This window comes from Cydia amplana, chromosome 7 (genome assembly GCF_948474715.1).
Source record: "Cydia amplana chromosome 7, ilCydAmpl1.1, whole genome shotgun sequence".
NCBI classification, from domain to species: domain Eukaryota; kingdom Metazoa; phylum Arthropoda; class Insecta; order Lepidoptera; family Tortricidae; genus Cydia; species Cydia amplana.
In genome coordinates, this window is record NC_086075.1 from 18,509,018 (window position 1) to 18,531,540 (window position 22,523).

At 37.8% G+C, this 22,523-nt stretch overlaps 1 protein-coding gene across 1 annotated transcript; it reads left to right on the top strand.

Annotated features, from left to right (window-relative positions):
* Positions 1 to 702: 702 nt before the first annotated feature.
* On the top strand, positions 703 to 5,527 carry LOC134649518 (uncharacterized). Its single transcript, XM_063504278.1, has one exon. It carries the CDS (start codon positions 1,000 to 1,002, stop codon positions 5,404 to 5,406), a length of 4,407 nt encoding a protein of 1,468 aa, XP_063360348.1. The 5' UTR covers positions 703 to 999; the 3' UTR covers positions 5,407 to 5,527.
* Positions 5,528 to 22,523: the final 16,996 nt, after the last annotated feature.

Consider the following 22,523-nt stretch of genomic DNA (forward strand, 5'->3'; position numbering starts at 1 on the left):
GCCGTAATAAGTTATTTCATTGATTGCATATTTTTATTGTTTGACGTTTATAACTACATTTAAAACATGACAAATACTAAACCTGCTTCCCCACTGTCCCTTACGATACCACAGTTAACGACGGAATCGTTAGATGTTCTCAAGGTCAAACGGAGTTCCGTGAAGGGACAGATAACCAAATTCACTCGGTTTTTGGACAGTTTTGACAGGGATGCCACCTTAACTTCTGTTCAAATCAATGAATTAACTTTAAAGTTGAATAAATTCCTAGAACTTAGCAACAGATTTGAGGTCATGCAAACTCGTATAGAGGTCTTGAATGAAGACAACCTCGCGGATGAACTTGTCGAAAGGGACAATATTGAGGAAAGTCTTCATCTTGCCATCGCCACAGCCCAATCTATCCTTGAGGTAAGTAAACCTAGGGAGACTTTTCATGACGCCGACCAAGATTCATCTTCAAATTCCAATTCACACCGGTGCCATGATCATGACTCTTTAGGTTTTAAATTGCCATTAATTCAAATACATAAATTCGATGGCACCTTCTTTAAATGGCTCGAATTCCGTGACACTTACGAGTCTCTTATTCATAAAAATGACCGGATCAAGGCAATCTTCTTCTTGTTAGGGGGCTATATAAGGCTCCAAAGCCTATGTATCACTGCGACCATCGCTGATCTATTGTGATCAAGGATCAAGGCAATACATAAGTTTCATTATTTAACTTCATACCTTGAAGGTGAAGCAGCGCGCGTCATTTCGAATTTAGAAGTATCAGCTGACAATTATTCTGAAGCATGGGACCTTTTGTGTGATCGATATAATAATAATCGTCAACTTATAACTAATCATCTTAACTCTTTATTTAGCATCGAACCTTTGCAGCGCGAATCAGATAAGGCACTTAGGTATCTTAGTGACCACGTGACCAAAAATTTGCGGGCGTTAAAGACGCTCGGCCAGCCTACCGATCAGTGGGACACTATCATCATACATATGGTTACAACGAAGTTGGACCAAGCTACTCGTACAAAATGGGAAGAACATCGTAATAATTTAGTCGAACTACCCTCTTTAGATGAATTCAAAAAATTCTTAAAATCTCGATCTGATGTTTTGGAATCTTTGTATAGGTCCAAAAGGGATAAACAAGTTAAGCCTCAATTAAAGTCAGAAATGCCTCAAAGCAAATCCTTTGCCATTTCAGCTACTGAAAAGACACCGCGACCGTGCGTCGTGTGCCAGGGGAAGCATCGCATCTTCGATTGCAAGGTCTTCAGCAGTCTGACGACCGACGAGAAATGGGCCCAGGCTGCAAAGCTCAAGCTCTGCTTCAACTGCTTGCGCCCGGACCACGACACGGCGCGCTGTCGACTGGGAGGATGTCGCGTATGTAAGAGGCGTCACAACACATCCCTACACAAACACACCACTAACACACCCACATCGCCAGCTTCTGTTAGCCCCTCTGGCGACAACAATGGTGGTGCTGAGGCATCTCCATCTCCCTCTTCTTCTGCAGTCATGTCAGCAGTATCCTCGTCTGCAGTCTTGCTGAGTAGTGCAATAATAGATATTGTTAATCCGCATACGAATCAAGTAGAAACAGTGAGGGCAATGGTTGACAATGGTAGTATGATCTGTATGATCACTAATGACTTAAAACAGCGTCTTCAGCTGACTTCTCATCGTTCCAATGAAAACATCACGGGCGTCATGGACACCCCTATTAACATCATTCCAGAGCGCTGCTCTGCCCTTATAAAATCAAGGCAGAGTACATACGCTTGTGATCTCGATTTTGTAGTAGTTCCTCGTGTAACTCAACTTCTTCCTGAGAACCTCATATCTGTGAATCATCTTAATATACCATCATCAATTAAATTAGCAGACCCGACATTTAATCAGCCTTCGCAAATTGACGTCTTATTGGGCGCTGAAGTTTTCTGGGACATCATTGGTACAGAGAAGCGCCGTCTAGGGGACAAGCTTCCCATTCTTTACAACTCCGAGTTTGGTTGGTTAATAGGAGGCCGCATGCCGACTAAGGGCAAGACTGTAAATAAAACGATTTCGTGCAATTTCGTGGCCACCCAGAACGATACTGACCTAGATTCACAACTTCAAAAATTCTGGGAGTACGAAGATTTTCCCAAGCATCATGAAGCTAAACCCATTTTAACTGAAAGTGAATCGCACTTTGTTGAGAATACAACTCGTTTAGAAAATGGTAAATTTTGTGTTAGGTTGCCCCTTATTGACACTCCCGATTGTCTGGGCGACTCATACTTCTTTGCAAAAAAGCGCTTTCTTAGCTTAGAAAAACGTCTTAATCAAAACCCGGAGCATAAGAAAATGTACTCTGATTTCTTGCAAGAGTACCGCGATCTTGGTCATCTTTCTGACGCTATTGTAGAGAGGCCTCACACCTCATTCTTTGTGCCCCACCACTCTGTTTTAAAGAGCTCGAGTGAATCTACCAAATTACGCGTAGTCTATGACGCCTCAATGCGCACGAAGTCAGGTTACTCTATAAATGACCTACAAATGGTGGGGCCAAACATACAAGATTCCTTGTTCAACATTTTATTGAGATTTCGTCACTATAGGTACGTTTTGTCAGGTGATATTGAAAAGCAATACAGACAAATCGTTATGAACGAGCTAGATCGCGACCTACAGTTGATTCTTTGGCGGGAGAACGAATCTCTTCCTATTAAAACGCTTAGACTCAATACTGTGACTTACGGTTTTTCCAGTGCCAGTTTCTTGGCAGCCAGATGCTTGTGGCAGCTCGGTGAGGAGTCAGTTGATTCATCTACTAAAATGATAATCCAAAACGACTTCTATTGCGATGATTTACTCACCGGGGCTGATGAAGAGTCTGATCTACTTAATATTAAACAAGCCGTGTCTAATTCCCTATCTCTAGGTTGCTTTAACTTACGAAAATATAGGTCGAATTCTCAACTTCTGATTGATTCTGAGCTAGGAAATATGCAAAATGATAATCTCGTACTGAGTCAATCACTTCATACGTTAGGATTGCTATGGAGTCCTACGCAAGACACACTTCATTTTAATATTAACGACAATAGTTCCTCATCTGATAAAGTAACTAAACGGTCGATTTTGTCCACGACATTTAAGATATTTGACCCTTTGGGCCTTTTGACCTTGTGCACTGTCAAACCCAAAATTCTCTTACAGAAACTTTGGTCCCTTAAATTAGACTGGGACACTCCAGTGCCGCCTGAAATTCAGCGCGCCTGGGCACACTTCATAGATAACATAAAATACCTAAAGCTTCTTACTGTGCCTAGGAACATATTTGATAACAGTGACTCACCTTCATTTATTGAGCTTCATTCCTTCTCTGACGCCTCGCAGGCTGCGTTTGGCGCCTGCATATATATCAAAGCCACTTTTCCCTCGGGCAAACAAACTGTAAATTTGCTCTGCTCTAAATCACGCGTGAGTCCGACACGTTCTGCGACTATACCGAGACTGGAACTTGCTGCGGCGCTTCTTGCCAGTCGCCTAGCTTCGACGGTAAGCAAAGCGTTGCGCAAGCCTATAGCACGCTGTACTTACTGGTCCGATTCCAGTGTAGTATTAGCATGGATTAATACATGTCCCTCAAAATTAAAAACGTACGTCGCAAACCGTGTCGTAGCTATTCAAGAGCTCACCGATAGCTCGGCGTGGCGCCATGTCCCCACAGCTCAGAATCCTGCCGATCTTGCATCTCGTGGGATCGACCCTCAGCATGTACAGTCTCAACAGTTGTGGTGGCATGGCCCTTCTTATCTTCTAGAGCCCGAGGAAAATTGGCCAGTCCTTAATACTAACCATATGGCCCAGGCCTTACCTGAGCTTAAAACAACGGTCTCTTCATTTTTGACCAACGTAGTAGAACACAAAGACGACGATGCTCTCTTAGATTTCAACAAATACTCACAATTGAGTAAACTTAAAAGGGTAATTGCCTATGTTTTACGCTTCATCAATATTAAATGTAAAAAACAATGTACGAAGGGCCCGCTAAGTGCAACAGAACTTGAAAATGCTTTAACTGTTTTGGTGAAGTTGTCACAACAACAATCATTCTCTGTAGATTTACCCGCACTTGTAAATAACAAAAAACTAAGCCCTAAATCACGTCTCATTTCATTAGCTCCATTTGTTGACTCTCAGGGGATCCTGAGAGTAGGGGGCAGGCTAGGTAGATCTAGATATGATTTTTCGGTGAAACACCCCATACTTCTTTGTTCCAAACACACACTCACAAAATTAATTTTCACTTACGAACACAAACGCCTCTTGCATGCGGGACCTCAACTTATGTTGGCATCCGTGCGTGAGCAGTTCTGGCCCATTGGGGGTAGGGACTTAGCACGACGCACGGCTCACAAATGTGTCATTTGCATTCGGCAATATGGCCGAACAATGTCCAATATAATGGGTAATTTGCCATCACAACGAGTCACGCCCGGCTTCCCATTTTCTACTGTAGCTGTCGATTTTGCAGGTCCATTTTTGATAACTGATCGGCGAGGCCGTGGCTGTAAGATAACAAAATGTTATCTATGTCTCTTCATCTGTCTTAGATTTAAATGTGTACATTTGGAGGCAGTGAGTGAACTTTCTAAAGACGCCTTCATATTGTCCCTGCGCCGCTTCATTTCGCGTAGGGGTAAGCCAAAAGAAATCTACTGTGACAACGGCAAAAACTTTGTTGCCGCTGCCAAAGAGATTAATGTCTTTTTTAAACAAAATTCTGGCCCTATTTTAGAGTTTGCTGGTGATCACAATATTGAATTTAAATTCTCCCCGGCTTACGCTCCTAATTTTAACGGCTATGTAGAGGCTGGCATTAAATCAGCAAAATTTCATATTAAGCGCATTTTAGGGAACACGCACCTCACTTTTGAGGAGCTTTCGAGTTTATTTGCTCAAATTGAGGCTGTCCTTAACAGTCGTCCTCTATGCCCCCTCTCTTCCTCTCCCAACGACTATGCAGCGCTCACACCCGGGCACTTTCTCCTTGGCAGGCCACTGACGTCGCTTCCGGCCCCGGACCTGACAGAAGCCAACACTCGCAACCTGGACCGCTTCAATCGGCTGGAGCAGATAAGGCAGCACTTCTGGAAGCGGTGGCAGTCCGAGTACGTCATGGAGCTGCAGCAACGTTCCAAATGGAAAACGCGTGCCAGGGATCTGCAGCAGGGAGACCTAGTACTAATAAAAGACGAGAATCAACCCCCACTTCTATGGCGTCTGGGCAGAGTGGTGAAACTTCATACTGGCTCAGACGGAGTACCACGGGTCGCAGATATTGACACCGTGCGGGGAGTTATCAGACGGGCTCTGAACCGCATATGTCTTTTACATGATTCTTGAAAGCAGGGCTTTCAAGGGCCCCCAGCATGTCTGCGCCGCTGCTTACAACGTCATCAGACGAGCGCGGGGGTGAGGAACCCCCGCCACCAGCCTGCAGCGCGCCCGCTATTCCTCCTATTTGCCTCAGGTCGCCGGACCGAGCACACGCGGCCGCGACCCATATTACCATACATTTTTTCATTCTTTGTAATACCTAGCTATTAAAGGCTAAGTCCTATATTAAATCTTCGTTCTTCATTTATTAACCTTATGTGCGCTCGCACAATGTTGTACAATCCTACGATGATAAATAATATCTATTCTTGCTCATGAGAGCGTGGGGTCCGCTTGGCAACTAATCCCCAAGAATTGGCGTAGGTATTAGTTTTTACTAAAGCGACTGCCATCTGACCTTAGTCGACCCAAAGGGTAAACTGATAGACCTTATTGGGATTAGTCCGGTTTCCTCACGATGTTTTCCTTCACCGAAAAGCGACTGATAAATATCAAATGATATTTCGTAATACATAAGTTCCAAAAAACTCATTTGGTACGAGCGTCGAGCCGGGGTTTGAACCCGCGACCTCCGGATTGAAAGTCGCACGCTCTTACCGCTAGGCCATACATTTAGTAAATTGTCATTTACCATGTTCCAGTCCTAGACACAGAAAGAGAACGTCAGCTGTGCGGTACAGTCCACAACACAACTCTTATATTAGCCGATCCAGTCAGCATCGCGTCAGCTGCAATTGAGTTGCATCCCTTCTTTGCTGGTTTATTGTGTTTTTTATTACGAAATCAAGTCATAAGAAAATCGGCTTACATATAAAAGCTTTAAAAAGGAAGCAAGGGTTAGGTAAGTTATTTTTCTAAGTGTAACTTATTGTATAGGACATTCTCTATAATATAATTAAAATAATTCCGTGGCATAATTCAATTAACCAATTTAGTTAAACTATGAAAACTCTACCCGCCGAAATCACACTAATATTCCAGTACGAGCGAGATGCATAGAAAGTAAGTTACGCACACGCTAGCGAATATGTCAGTGTCACGTATGTGTCAAGCTCGTGGTAAGGCTACTGTACTGTTAATTTTTTTTTTGCGTCAAACGTATTTTTGGCTCCCACATTTCTATACAAATTGAGATCGCACGGCTCATCTGAACATGTCTTTGTAACTTATAAACAATTCGTCCTATGTGACATCAATCTTTATACAATATTCAACCGTATTATCGGGCAGATAGGTCGATATTTCAATGATACCCAATTGTTCAATGAGATACGACAGGTAAGTCGATGTACGCTCCTAAGTCACATAGCAATCTATTCCTATATTCAACCGTATTATCAGGCAGCAAGGTCGATATTTCAATAGTTCAGTCAGGTGAGATACGGTGAGCTGAAGTTGATGTACCTAATACCCGCTAAGACCCATGACCAAAGCTGGTTAAGTATAAATCGGGATATGTTGGAATATCGAGACACATGTGATTTTCCTCGATAGTGGGGAAGACGGCGGACATTTGTAATAGTTTGTATACTTTAAACTAACTGCCGTATTCGAACTTCAAGATATTCACAAGAGACGACACGTACTAGATCCATTCTAGATACGTTATAGTTTAGATTTCAATTAGTTCTCTTTTGCAGCGCAATTCGGGCAACCAATGTCACTTTTACGATACATTGTGTTAGATATATAGATATTAGATGTGAATTAGATCTCTAAGTAATATCTTGTGGAAATCGTTTAAGAATATCTCCAGAATCGCGGAAATGTCAAATTTTACAGGTTAGATCTTAAACATATCGTTATCGTATCTTGGCGATGTCTAAAAGATATCTATTACAAAATCCGAATCGGGCCCTAAGTTATAATCTGGCAATGACGACTGAGGGTCTACCGCGAACCACGTTCGACGTGTTGTCTCTCTGTCGCACTTGTAAATTTGTACGTAAGTGTGACAGGGAGGCAACACGTCGAACGTGGTTCGCGGTAGGCCCTCTGGTCTGACCTAGTGACCCTGCCTGTGAAGCCGCGGTCCTTGGTTCGAATCCCGGTAAGGGCATTTATTTGTACGATGAGCACGCATATTTGTTCCTGACCTGAGTCTTGGGTGTTTTCTATGTATTAATGTATTTGTATATTATATATGTCGCAGGCATTTTGTAAGAATCCGCCGTTTATAAACGGCGTCGTCATTTTACAAACGTTTCGCCGTTTGCAAATTGCCTTCGGCATTTTGTAAAATGTCGGCATTATGTATAATACCTTATGGCATTAACGGCGCCGTTTCTAAATTGCCACGGCATTTTGGGCGAATTAGTTCTTAAATTTACCACGCTTGGCGCTGCTCATCAAAGCTATGAAAAATGTTGGGGTGTCCATCAAATCTAGAGTTCTTGGATGATCGCATCGCACTGTTTCTTTTCAAAAACATTTCCTCCACAACTTAACCAGACGGAGCCCCGCGCGGGGCTCCTATTTCTGGGCGCTTTGCCCTTCGGGCACCTGAAGCTACCTAAGCACGCACCTCCATCTCGCTCACACTTACGCTCAGTGAGCGTGAGAGAAGAACCTGAATCCACGGGGCCTTAACTGAATTATCGTGCATTTTATAATTAACATTCCGGGCATAAAACATACGACGACACAGTCAAAGTGACCGCAAGCCCTCGGTCTATGAAGGTAGGAAGAGTAGAAACTGAGCGATTCCTTGGAGCGAAGTTTTGTCAAACGTAGGTAAAATAGGTTGGAAAGTTATTCGGGCAATATATCGTAAGGTGTATTAGGGTTATCTGGTATGATTATGAATTAATCATAACTAATATTTATAATATTTATTTATTTTCTTATAATACGAACGAATAGATGAATCGCCTGATGGAAAGCAATTACTGTGGCCCATGGACACCTGCAAACCCAAAGGGGTTACAAGTGTGTTGCCGGCATTTAAGATGGGAGTATACTCTTGTCTTGAAAGTTCGAAGGTCGTATCAGTCGGGAAATGCCGCGGGCGATTTCAGCCATAATACGGAAGCATGTCTAATTTTAATTTGTTTTCAGTTGTTTACAAAGTTGTTGTTTAAACTCTCGTGCTAATATTGATATTCAAGCAAGCGAAAGATTCCAAAATTGAACCTAGAGCGTAGCGAGTGTAACGTGCTTGTTTAAAAGGGTAAAGAAATGACAAAAGATCCGGCTTGTTCTTAAAAAGCATTAGCACGCTTGCACAAAAAAAGTTGGTAAAAATTAAACAGCTAAAAAATGTGGTGTCAAAGCGCTTGCTGGGGGAATTTATCAAGGAGATGAAAAGTAAACAAAATTATCACTACATAGTATAAAACAAAGTCGCTTCCCGCTGTCTGTCCCTATGTATGCTTAGATCTTTAAAACTACGCAATGGATTTTGATACGGTTTTTTTTAATAAATAGTGTGATTCAAGAGGAAGGTTTATGTATATTTTTGTTAACCCGTGTGTAGTAGTGTAGTATTTTTATAATAAGCTCTAAAACCGATCGCAATAACCCCAACACACCTCAAATCAATCGACATGACTTATGTAAGAACTATTTCCGCGACAGATGAATAAGTTCACAGCAAACTCAACAAATTGGATTCTTCCATCGTGATTTGAAATGTAAGTAAGAAAGGGGATGGGATGTAACTGACGAAATATAGTGCTTGGAAGTTTTGACAATAACGAAATTGACTTCGGGAAATGATAGTCGTTTATATTCATTGTATTTGCAATCATACTTACTAAAATTATAAATGTGAAAGCAAAGCTCGACAGGATTCAATTTGACCCTGAGATAGTGTTGCTACAAGTAGCTTGTAGGGAAAACCGTCAATAACTGGTCACCTTAAACTAAAAAAAAAAATATTCTATTCACCTATAAACAGAACTCATTTTAGTAAGGTGAGTTCGACTAAGATCGGACACCGGGTAAGATCGTATGATTCAAATTTCTGCCTGTTGCGGGGCTTTTTTTTAATGCTGGCAAGGTGATGCAATGCGCTGTTTTGTCCCGGGACAAACAAGTCCTTACAAGGCTTCAATAACTAGCCAGTCTAGCCACCGTACATACTAAAGTAAATTCTGTTTCTGTTTGGGGAATTTTTAGTTTAGGGTGGCCAGTTACTAAATAGTGGCCAGTAATGGACGAAATATAATACACTATAACTATACTATATAATGTAATGTCAAATCAAATATCAGTCGGTTATATCAACGATTAAATTACAAAACATTATTTTGTTGAATTCACTGAAATTCGAATATCGAATTTATTGAAATCATATTTTTCTGTTTTTTTTTGTCTTATTTTTATATTTTACTTTTATATCCATATTATTAAAACGTTATCTAAAATTTAAGATTAATAAATTTGGTTATATTAGGTACCAGAGATATTTGTAATAAAAATATAGCATTAATAATATTCTAGATATTTTCCTTTACTTTTGACAGTATTTCGTGGAATTTGCCTCACTTTAATCTGCTTAATTTATTAGATAATGTTTTGTTTTAATGTTTTAATCTTTTAATGTTTATTTGGGCACAAACGGGACATGTTTCTTATAACTAATGTCTATACATAATTCATAAACCAATACAGTTGCCACCACTTACTAGCTCATTCAAGAAAAACAAAATTCGGGATAACTAGATTTTAAAAATTAACAACAACAGTCAAATCAGGACAAGGGCTCAAATTAATGAGATATAACTATTTCTATACATTAAATACGCAATATAATGAAAATATAATACTATATCATTATTAAAGTTTCTCAAATAAATTATTCTCTTGGGAGAAGACATAAAAATATTTGAATATTTGAAAACTTAGATCTTTACGCGTTTAGAGAGTTAAAAGCAAATTATATAAGTAGGTATACAATTTATTTTTAAACAAAATATAAACCGATTTATTTAAAGGTTGTAATAAAATACCAACAAACGATTAAAAAACGCTACCTATCTACTGAAATATTTGATTATTTTTCATAGAATTTTAACATTTTATTTGCAGAACAAGGTACAGTCACCACACGCCATTTAGGGTCCTAGATAAATTGGTTGTTGCATACTTACGCTATGGAAAGTCTAATTTAGCTAGAACCCTAAATGGCGTAAACAATTGTACTGCAGAACACCGCAACAACAGGCGGACCACACAATGATTCGGAATACTCTAACCCAGAGGCATATTCTAATGATAATAACAGGTTATGAATTGATAAAATTTTCTATTGTATGGGATTTTCAGTTTCCAAAACTTACCGCTTGGCGCGCTATTCAAAATCCTATACAAAATTAGACTAAAGGGGCCCACTGATGATACGTCCACCGGACGATATCAGCCTGTCAGTTGTTCGGAACCGGAACTGTCAACTTTTTCTTCTAACTGATAGGCTGATGTCGTCCATCGAATAAAATTTACACTAGGGGTTACTGTCACTGTTGTTTCTATGAAAAGTTCATTTAATTTAATACGATAATTTCTTTCATTGAAGTATTTTCCTTGTTTCCAAATTTGTCGATGGAAAGGTACTTACAGAGCCCTTTGAAGAATAAACTTAATTGGAAGTACATTTGCGCCAAAAGCTTTGTTTTAGTGTTTGTTGAGAGGCTTATGCATATTTATTTTACATTTTATCTACACGTTGAAACTTTTTTGTCAAAAATTAAATATAGCCTGACTTGAATTTACTTCCGACATTGAGAAATTTAAAATATACGAGGGGCGTTCAAAATATTCTCGGTATTGATATCTTACGACCTCTTCTAAAATTTCTTTCGTTACTGGCCGCTAAGGTTTATTCATTGACATTAAAAAAAAGTATAATTCGAACCGAGATAGTCTTTTGTTTTTCTGCAATTGCTGAACAAACATGAACATCATGTGCGAATTGACAATGTTAACTAAATTAGAACATCGATGCGTGATAAAATTCTTGACAAAACAGGGTAAAAATCAAAAAACCATAAAAGAGGAAATGGATTGTGTTTACCGTGAGTCTGCTCCTTCTTTATCTACCATTCAAAAGTGGTCAAGCGAGTTTAAACGCGGAAGGGAGAGTATTGAAGATGACCCTAGACCTGGCCGGCCTGTAGTAGCTACTTCACAAGAAAATATTGATAAAGTGGAAAAACTTATATTGGAAGATGGTCGAGTGAAGGTAAAATCTATAGCACAAGTAACCAATCTCTCTATTGGTACCGTACATGATATTATACATGACCATCTTAATATGTCAAAAGTAAGTGCAAGATGGGTTCCGCGAATGCTGACTCGGCTTCAAAAAGACATGCGTGTAGCTTGTTGTTCCGATTTTATTGACCTGTGCGGTGAAAATCCTGATGAGGTGCTGCAAAGAATAGTTACTGGAGATGAAACCTGGGTTCATCATTATGACCCAGAGAGTAAACAAGAGTCCATGCAGTGGCACATTAAGGGTTCAGCTCATCCCAAGAAGTTCAAGGTCATCCCTTCAGCTGGCAAGGTCATGGCCACGATATTTTGGGATTGTGAAGGAGTATTACTAATCGATTATAAAGAAAAAGGTGTAAATATCACAGGACAGTACTACGCTAACATTCTACGTCAATTAAAGGATGTAATTAAAGAAAAGAGGCGAGGAAAGTTAACCAAAGGTATTCTGCTTCTGCATGACAACGCCCCCGTCCATACTGCTCATATTGCCAAGGCAGCTATTGTTGAATGTGGGTTTAAAACTGTTACTCACCCACCGTATAGTCCGGACTTAGCCCCCAGCGACTTCTTTTTGCTCCCCAATCTTAAAAAGGATCTGCGTGGAAATAAATTTTCTGACGATGAAGCATTGAAGGCGGCAGTGGAGGAGCATTTTTACACGAAAGATAAAAAATATTTTTACGAGGGATTAAAAAAAATAATTGATCGATCTTTTAAGTGTATGAACATAGGGGGGGAGTATATTGAAAAATAAAAATATCAAACTTTTCGTACTTGTTTGTTTTCATTCTCATACCGAGAATATTTTGAACACCCCTCGTAATAAACAATATACCGTAATATACCTGTACGGCTACCATCAGTTTGTCACTGACATAAACGACGTCGAGAACGTAATTTACTTTCTATACATCTCGCTCGTACTCGCATATTAGTGCAAACGAGATGTATAAAAAAGTAAATTACGTTCTCGATAGCGTAAATGTCAGTTTTGACACTGTCAGTGACTCATGGTACGGGCTCTGCTGTATTTTCGTTTAGCCGAAAACAAAATTACGTCTGCTACGAAAGTTTTTTTAGGGTTCCGTACCCAAAGGGTAGAAACGGGACCCTATTACTAAGACTCCGCCGTCTGTCTGTCCGTCTGTCCGTCCGTCCGTCTTTCACGAGGCTGTATCTAATTAACTGTGATAGCTAGGCAGTTGAAATTTTCACAGATGATGTATTTCTGTTGCCACTATAACAACAAATACTAAAAAACAGAATATAATAAATATTTAAGTGGGGCTCCCATACAACAAACGTGTTTATGTCGTTTTTTGCGTAGTAGTACGGAACCCTTAATGCGCGAGTCCGACTCGCACTTGGCTGGTTTTTTATAATATTAAGGGACCGGGTAGCTCCATTCTTTAAGTGCATTAGCTATTCTTCTTTTTGAAGTCGGTTTTCTTAATTAACTGTAAGCCATAATTACTTACTATTATTGAGTCTCAGAAAAAGAAAGAAATTGACACAGTTGTTGGCGACTGACTGGCGTGCGACCTCTTTTATACCTTTTTAATTTGTATTTATAATTCGAATCCTTGTCGATGTCAGTCTGCCTGTCACCGTGTTACTATACTAATATCATCCTTTGTGTTTGGTTTTATTTATTTAAATACATAATCATATCAAGCTACGAGTTTCCATCATCTCCATAATACAGTCCACCCCATTAGCTATCAACAGTATAGATGAAATTACTTTCAAATAAAAAATAAAAATTGTTTTCCGATGGTGAAGCCGTGGGGAGGACGAAGTTAAATTATCTAATACCTTTAAACGAGCAATTCTTGTTTATTTATATATATTATATATATATATATATATATATATATATACAGGGTGCTTCCTGTAACAGGAGCAATAAATTAAACTGTAGGCTGTACTCCTCAAACTGTCCAACTTTTGTTCAGCAACTTTTGAAAATAACTCATGTTTTGATTTTTATTACACTTTTAAGTTTATTCTAATACGCAATGTATTGCAAAATTTGTTTATGTTTAAACCGTCACAAGCAACGTCAAACATGCTGATGTCAGCGTACATTGAAGGCAATATTTATTTTGTATGAAAAAGAGGAAGTCTAAAGGATTCATAATTTTTAAAAGTTGCTGAACAAATGTTGGTCAGTTTGAGGAGTACAGCCTTTAGTTTAATTTATTGCTCCTGTTACAGGAAGCACCCTGTATATATATATTTCGGGGATCTCGGAAACGGCTCTAACGATTTCGATGAAATTTGCTATATGGGGGTTTTTGGGGGCGAAAAATCGATCTAGCTAGGTCTTATCTCTGGGAAAACGCGCATTTTCGAGTTTTTTTATGTTTTCCGAGGTCACCCAGATATTAAGTACTTAAATATAAAAATCTTGAATGTTATAAAGATGCCAAATTTATTTTAGCCACAAAACCCGGTACATTTAGTGCGATAGTTAAAGAAGAATTTTCATGGTATCTAATAATATCAATTACTTAATATGAAACGGTATATGAAACCATATAAAATATATCTACCTACCTATTCGCTAGGTGCACGACTGGTGCTGCCCTCATTTTGTCGGCTATTGTACGTTATAATCTTATGGAGTGAAATTAGTTCAAGCGGCTACCGCTAGTACTAATGTGAGACATTTCATAAGATTACCTGTGTTTGTGACAATCAGCGCCACTTCTCCCTCTAGTCCCTCCACCGACTTCGCACCTTGTCAATATTATCATTGGATTTGTAAGTGTAAATCCTCGACGTTGGCTCAAGTTGCCTGAGCGAAAAGTTGATCCCGGAAGACGTGATGTTTTTACAAATCGTGTTCCGCGTGCTCGCTCCCGGCGGCGCTGCGAGCGTTTAATGGCACTTCAAAATGGCTACCGTAATATGGGGTAAGTAGGGTTCGCGGGGAGAGTTGGTTTATGAATGGGGAGAGAAGGGATGAAAGGGGGGTGAGATGGGATTTCAAGGCTACTGCTACAAAAATAATGTATTCCAATTCAAAATGGAGCTATAGTAATACTCATAATAAAAAAAACGAACCAACAATCTTCCAAAATCACCTTTGTATGAAATCCCATCTCACCCCAATTACGAGGGACTACGGGATTTCCTGTTTATCGTCAAAGTTATGAAATGGAACTACCCAAAATAAAATAAAAACCAAAATACAAACGTCCGGAACACTTATTATATACACCATTCAGTTTACATATGTAAAAACAATAAATTGCTATCGAGGTTTGAATGTCAGTTTTGCCCCTACTCATCCCATTTTAAGTTAACACCTGACACTGACATATTCGCTAGCGGGTGCGTAACTTAAGGGTCCCACTGATTACCAGTCCGCCGGACGATATCGGCCTGTCAGTTAAACGCAAAAGTTGACAGTTCCGAACAACTCCTCCTCCACTCCTCCTCCTCCTCCTCCTCCTCCTCCTCCTTTACTTTCTATGCATCTCGCTGGTACTCGCATATTTGTGTGAGCGAGATGTATATGCTGGAATAGAAAAATATGTGGTTAATTTAAGTATTAAAGTAAATATGGTGTAGTGAATTCAAGTGTAAAAATATGGGTTCACACATCATACTCAAAAATATGTCCCTTAGCTCTTATATCAGCGAATTAAGAACTATGGGACATATTTTTGAGTAAGTTATATGCACCCATATATTTTAGAATTAAATTAAATATAAAATACAAATGTGGTTCGGTAGGTAAATATTTAATAACTGAATTAGATATATCATATTCGAAAAAAGTGACTAGGGCTCTCAATTGTTTTTCTTATAAAATAACGCAAATCATAATGACAATGTAAGTTACATTAAACTATGTTATTTTAAGGTAGATTTTCTTTAAAAAAAATTTCCAACAAATATAATTAACTTTTGGCTCAGTTTGTTAGGATAAACAGGAAAAAACAAACTCCTTATAAGAAAGGAGGGACATTGGACAATCTATTTTCATTTATCTTAAAAAGTAATTAAAAGGCAGGTTGTAAATTGAATTGTTTTACATTTTGATGACAGTCTTACCTTAATGGACTTATTTATAAACTATAGTATAATATGTAAGTAATTCAAAAGTACCTACACTGAAAAGTAAGGGTGTCTATCAATACTATGGGCCCGATTCGGATTTTGAACTAGATATCTATTATTAGACATCACCAAGATACGACAACGATATTTTTAAGATCTAACCTGTCAAATTTGACATTTCCGCGATTCTGGAGATGCTCTTGAACGATTTCCACAATGTCTAAAACGTCTCGTTATGTATTTTTAGATCTCAAAACGATTTTGGAACGATCTTAATACTATAATTTAACGTAAAAGTGATATTGGTTGCCCGAATTGAGCTGCAAAAGATATCTAGTTGAAATCTAAACTATCAGGTATCTATAGTACATATCATATCGTTCTCTTCTCTAGAACGGATCTTGTTTTCCGAATACCGCGGTATATACTCGTACCTACCGTTACTGTTAAATTGTTCACTAACAAGGATTTATTTTTGGATATGTTATAGAGTAGTCCACAATAACATACACGTATTTTTTTCTAGCTACCATTGGCAAGAACATTATAAAATTGCTGCGGCGGTAACGCTAACACAGCAATTTCAACAGCAGCAGCAGTAACGTTGTAGCAGTATTGCTGTTGCAGTAACAATTGGAATTTAACCCTCATAAGAAATGCTACTCCTGGAATCTTAAATGAAAACTCGTATGCATCCATACTACCTAATTAGGTACTCCATTTGACGCGTTTCACGCTTGACTGCGCTTGTTTGGTAAACGAGATATCTTACTTTGATCTTTCGAATGCTCCATTGGCTCACAACTCACAAGGCTTCAGTAGTTTCGAGACTTATGAAAATGCAGATATATTGTCGGCATAGTTAGAAACACAACACGTTCGCCAACAGTTTCGCAGTTTGGCGAAGTTTTGTAATAGTTATAAGTGTTTTTGTTTATAAATAACAATCATAAAATTATAATAAATGTTCATACTGAAATCCATCCGTTTGTCTTAAACATCAAACATCAACATTTATTCAGCAAATAGGCCACAAGGGCACTTTTACACGTCAACATGGAATTGAACTACAAGCAAAAAAAAACACATCAACTATTATAAAATACATCTAAGCCGCAAATATCAAATCAAACTAAACAATTACATAAAGATGTATAAAGTCTCTAAATGTCGAATTACAAAACAAAACTATAATAATAGTATAAAAAAAACACACAGATACAAAAAGTATAATCTAAAATTATTTAGAGGTGTAAATGTCTCTAAGTGTCATAACTAAACGATTACAATATATAGGCTTAATCAAATTATCCTTAGAGATGTATAAGGTCTCCAAGAGTCTCTTATCGGTCTCTATGTCATTGGCAAAATGAAACCATAATGAATAGGAGTGTACCTCAATAATAAAATTAAATATCAAATGAACGTTATTTAGCTTGATGAATATGTAGTCAATATTTTCACGATAACTGTTATTGTATGGTATTTTTTATACGAATCATACAAATGAATGCCCTTACAAGGATTCGAACCCAGCACCTCTTGCTTCGTAGTGAAACGGAACAGATGACCTCTGTGCTCGTTCATTAAAGTTATGGGCATTTATTTACATATAAAGATGTTTTTACATAAAATAGGGATGTTGGGAAAACAAATTTAGTCATAAAAATGTTTTCTGTCATCATTAAAACTAATTATATGCTTGATTGTATGTTTTATATGGACTGAAACATAAATAATTTGATAGAAAGATGTATATTTTACATAAGGCATTGTAAATATCAATTATGATTAAGAGTGAAAGCATTAGTGTTCGCTTGATAAAATAAAAACTTAATTTTGTTAATTACTATAAAACTAGGGAATCCATGTACATAATTTCAATGTAAAATGAGTCATTATATGTGTCTAGTACATAGGAATTTAATAATTAATCGATCCATTAAAATAATTATTTTCAATATACATGTATGAGTTAAGCAAATAAATTGTAAAATGAGAATTCGTTCTAGTAGAAAAACTATAGAACTAGAGAAACATATTATGTATCAATTATGTAGAATGTATTTTTTAACTAAGGCAATGAAACTGTATAATATGATTAGGTATAAGCTAAAATTTACATAGGAAAATCTTTTGATTGTATGCATAAGTTTATACCTAGGAAAAGTCTGATCTTGCTTGCAATTGAGATAAATGTAGTAAAATATTGTTGTAGAGATTAGATCATATGTCTAATAAATAGTTTTTGTCATATTTAATAGTAGAAATGTCAGGAAAAAGTAGAGAAAGGTTTGCAAATAATTTGTTAGGAAAAAATTGTATATGACAAATTCAACTAGGAAAAATCATGGAAAATTGATGATTTAGATGCAAGTCACTACTATAGAAAATTAAAATATATTATTAAAAGATAGTTTTAGTCTTATTTAACAGTGAAAACTTTGGGAAACTCAAAGAAACTTACAAATAAAATGTTAGGTTATTTCTGTTCATAATTTTTAAATTAAGGAGTTTTCTGATGTAAAATTTATTGGAATATGTAGATAAAAAATAAATACATCCGTTTTTGCATAAAAGGACATCTAAAAACAAGTATTTTACTCAAAATTTAAGAAAAACATTTTCCATAGGAAAATTTTCAGTATATAGAGTCATTGGAAAATGGACCTTAAGTTCATATATAATAAAGTTCAAATTCGATTGCACACCATAGTCAAAAATTCGTATTCGGAACGTTAGAAGAGTACGAAGATGTTTTAGGCGACGTTTGTGACGATCGATACGATTGATACGAACAAAACAAAAATATACGAAAATATAGGGGTATAAATAGAAGAGCCAAAGTTCAAGGAGATTCATTCAACCTACGGCAGCGGAATAGAGAAGACCCCCAAAGGAAGAAGTAGAAGACCGAAGTGAAGCCACCAGAGGAGCCCCAAGGACCGAAGTGGAGCCACCAGAGGAGCTCTACGCAGCCAAGGCGACGGAGCCTTAGGAGGGCATTCACCGAAGAAGGCGACGGAGCCTTAGGAGGGCTTTCACCGAAGAAGGCTGCGGAGCCCTAAGCGGGCATTCACCATAAAAGGCTGCGGAGCCTAATCGGGCATTCTCCGAAACTCTACAGCTGAGCTACGGGCAGGTAGTTGAGAGTCCTGAGCATCCCGCTTCAAAGAATCCTTCGAGTCTCCGGGTGAGTGTTTATATATTCATAAAATTGTGATTTCAGCTAATTTGAAAAACTTATTACTAATTCATACTTTAGATTACAGTTGGCAATGCGAATTTTTATTGTTTTTTATGATCTGCTTAAAAATAGAGTGAAATAACTAGATAAGCTTCAACTTTGGTAATATGAAATTATGTGTTATTATTTTCATACAAGGAAACTCTGATTCCAAGAAGATTTGATACTGAATTATTGAGAATAAAAAAATGTTTTTGCTCTAGAGGAATTGAGTGACTTATAAAATATGAATAAAATTAGAATGAAGCCTTAACTAAAAAATAAGGCCAGGTATAGAAAAGTATGCCAAAATTCTGTTCAGTTTTCATATTTGGTGGACATCGGATAGCTGAGCGATTCCGAAAGTTTACAGATGTAATAAAATCTCATCTGTACTCTGTGTTCAATACCAAATAAAAGGAAATGAATCTTGAACTGAATATAAAAAAAAATGTAATGTATTTATATATGGGCTTTATTCTGGTTTATGTTTGATAGGAAGAATTTAAAAATAAAAGCATGTATATGTAAAAGTTTAGGGGTTTCATATCAGAATACTACTGCTTAGATAATTTACAGGGTCTGTGTCATCATGGTATCTTCACTCCTACAAGACCACTCGTCAAAGAAATTCAAATTATATGATTTTATTTTATATTCAAATTAAATAGGGACACACAGATTTGAAGCAATTGCGATTTCTATGTGCTTTAGCTTTTGATTTCAAACTCAGATTAATTTATTGAGCTTTAGATTTTCGTTCCAGTCATTCTTACTGGCAGTTTTCTTGTGGGTTCTTTCTGCCAGTCCTGTAAGTTACGAACCCATGGTAAAGACTTGATAGGGTAATTGATAGGCAGGTAAGGGTAGGGTTAAAATAAATAAACTCAAAACCAAAACTTTTCAATTAAAATTAAATTTAAAATCAACTTTTCAGTTAATAAATGTCTTAAATCTTATTCTGTTGTTTGCTTTAATAATACGCCTCTCTCTCTTTAAAGTACCTGAGTTACTATTCATCGCAATGTAGATTCCTACCACTCGATCACAAGCCTGGCCAATTTAGTTTGTAAGATAAGCCACACATGCATGGAGCTCTGGAATTGCTAGGGATAGGTTTAGTAAGCCTATAGGGTCTTCAGTTATGGTAAGTATTTGGAAATTGGTAAGTAAATGGTAAATTCTAGGTTAATTTTCAAATGTTTTTATTAAAGGGTTAAGTAAAATCTTGAATTTATATGGGGTAATCATTAGAATATTGGGCCGTGATCGTCAAGTTAATTAGGGGGGGGTAAGGTCGTTTCAGTAGGCAGGCTCACACTACCGACTAGCCTACGTGGCCGTCAAATATACGTTTCATTACGTTACATGTAATAAATTATAATCCGCAATTTTCCAATACGTCGTTAATGGTCCGTTTTGTACCGACTCCCTTATTAAACTGTCAAATAACGTTATTAATGAGGGTTACCGATTTAAAAGTCAAATGAACACCTCGTTAATGAAATTGAAAATTTTGGCCAGATTATAAAATGAGTTATTAAAGGTTTGAAATTTTAAAAGTAGAATAATCCCTTTTGATAAGTTGAGTGGTTTTATTATTATAATATAGGTAAAGGTAAAAACCACGGTATATACTCACAGGTTTGGAAAGTAACGGTGAAATTACACACAATCGTTTTTAGTGATAACGCGTTTTCCCTTCTTAAAATTGGTTTTCCAAAAGCCATGGTATATACTTATAGCAGCCATACTCTAAGTGTCTTCCGCGAAACCCTAGGATTCCGCGACACCCCTGCAGGGTTACCGCAAGAATTTAGAACACTATGCTTTAGTCGCCTCGAAAAATTTTACTATGCCGCCACCGTATTGTAGGGTTCCACCAAGTATTTCGCTTTCCAAAAGGGTTCCGTAAAAAAAAAGATTGAGAACCGCTGACTTATAGGTTTGGAAAGTATCGGTGAAATTACACATAAACATTTTTAGTGAATACGCGTTTTCCTTTGTTAAAACTGGTTTTCCAAAACGCTTTGGCGGAAACGCTATTCACTAGTTACAATGAGTTTTCCATAGCGCTTTGGTAGAAAATAGGTTTAACAGGGATTTTTCAGTCAAAACTAGTTTTTGCAATGTGCCTTGTTGAAAGTAAGTTTTGACAATTTTTTCAAAAAATAACTAAATAATAGGTAAATTTAAAAGTGGGAAAATTACTGCCTTGGGTGAGACCTGAACCCACGAGGCCGTGAGTTCAAGTCTCACCCAAGGCAGTACTTTTTCCACTTTTAAATTTATTCTAAGTTCAATACCTCTCTAGAATCGTTCGCAGACGTTTCTGCTTGTTAAATTATTAATTTTAATATCTGGGAGACCGAGCTTTGCTCGGAAAACCTATAAAATGTCAAAAATGCGCGTTTTCACAGAGATAAAACCTAGCTAGATCGATTTTTCGCCCCCGAAAACCCCCATATAGCAAATTTCATCGAAATCGTTAGAGCCGTTCCCGCGACATTCCCGAAATATATATACATATAAATAAATAATACTACCTACTGTTCTGATTGTTATTATGCCTTATGTACCCTAACATAATTATTTAAGGTTTGGCCAAGAGTTAGGTACATCCTGTATTAAGTACGTGAAGTTACAACACGCAACCGTTTTTACTAACCGCACATTTCAATAAACCCATAATACTAGTGCGGCATGTAAAAGCTTTTGAAAGGGCCCTTAAATCCCGTAGAAATATTTCTATTGGAGTAGGCATTGGTTCGATTAATTTTGCTGCACGAAACACAGGCATTAACGGTGTCTTCCTAAGTCGTCGTTAATAGGACGCTAATTCTACGAACTGAAGGTACGAGCTGGTAAGGTAAAGTAAGGTAGGTGCTCGGATTTAGGCGCTGGCCACGAAATTGCGCAACTAGCTTCGGCTAAGGCGAAAACCATAGGTGGGACCAAAGGTCCGATCGCTGTATCTCGCTCCAACCTATGGTTGTGATTGTCGCCTTAGTCGAAGCTAGTCGCACAATGTCGTGGCTAGCGCGTTACACTCAGCAGTATTGCAGTACGACATTACTGATTGCAGCCATTTGAACTGTTGCGGCGTTGTGGTTGCTGCTATTGTTTCTATCAATTTCCTTGTTAAAATGAGTGATAAAACGAAGGTTATAATCGCGACAGTAATGCAAATGTCACTCCGTTTCAAAAGAATTAACAGATACAGTGACGGAAACAATGACGCCGCAACAGTCATGCAGCTGCTGTTGACACATGTCAACTCACGAACTCACTTAAGGTGACGTCGAAGGTGACGTTCATCTGAACGTCACCTTAAGACACGTTTCGGCACTAAATATTAAATATCGTACTAACTCTACAATTCTGTTCCAATACAACAATCGTGTCTTTGGAAAGCTCGTCAGTTGTTTAAAACTTTATTCTGCTGACCAAAATAAAATTTAGCTGATCCTCGAATTATTTCCTTTGTATGTATAACTAAACGCAGTACACACCGCATAGCAAGTTAAGGATGACTGTGTCCGGGCCGGAGCTTCCGGAGCTTCGTTTTCTATGGAAAGCATCACCTGATTATCTGTCATAGAAAAGTTAG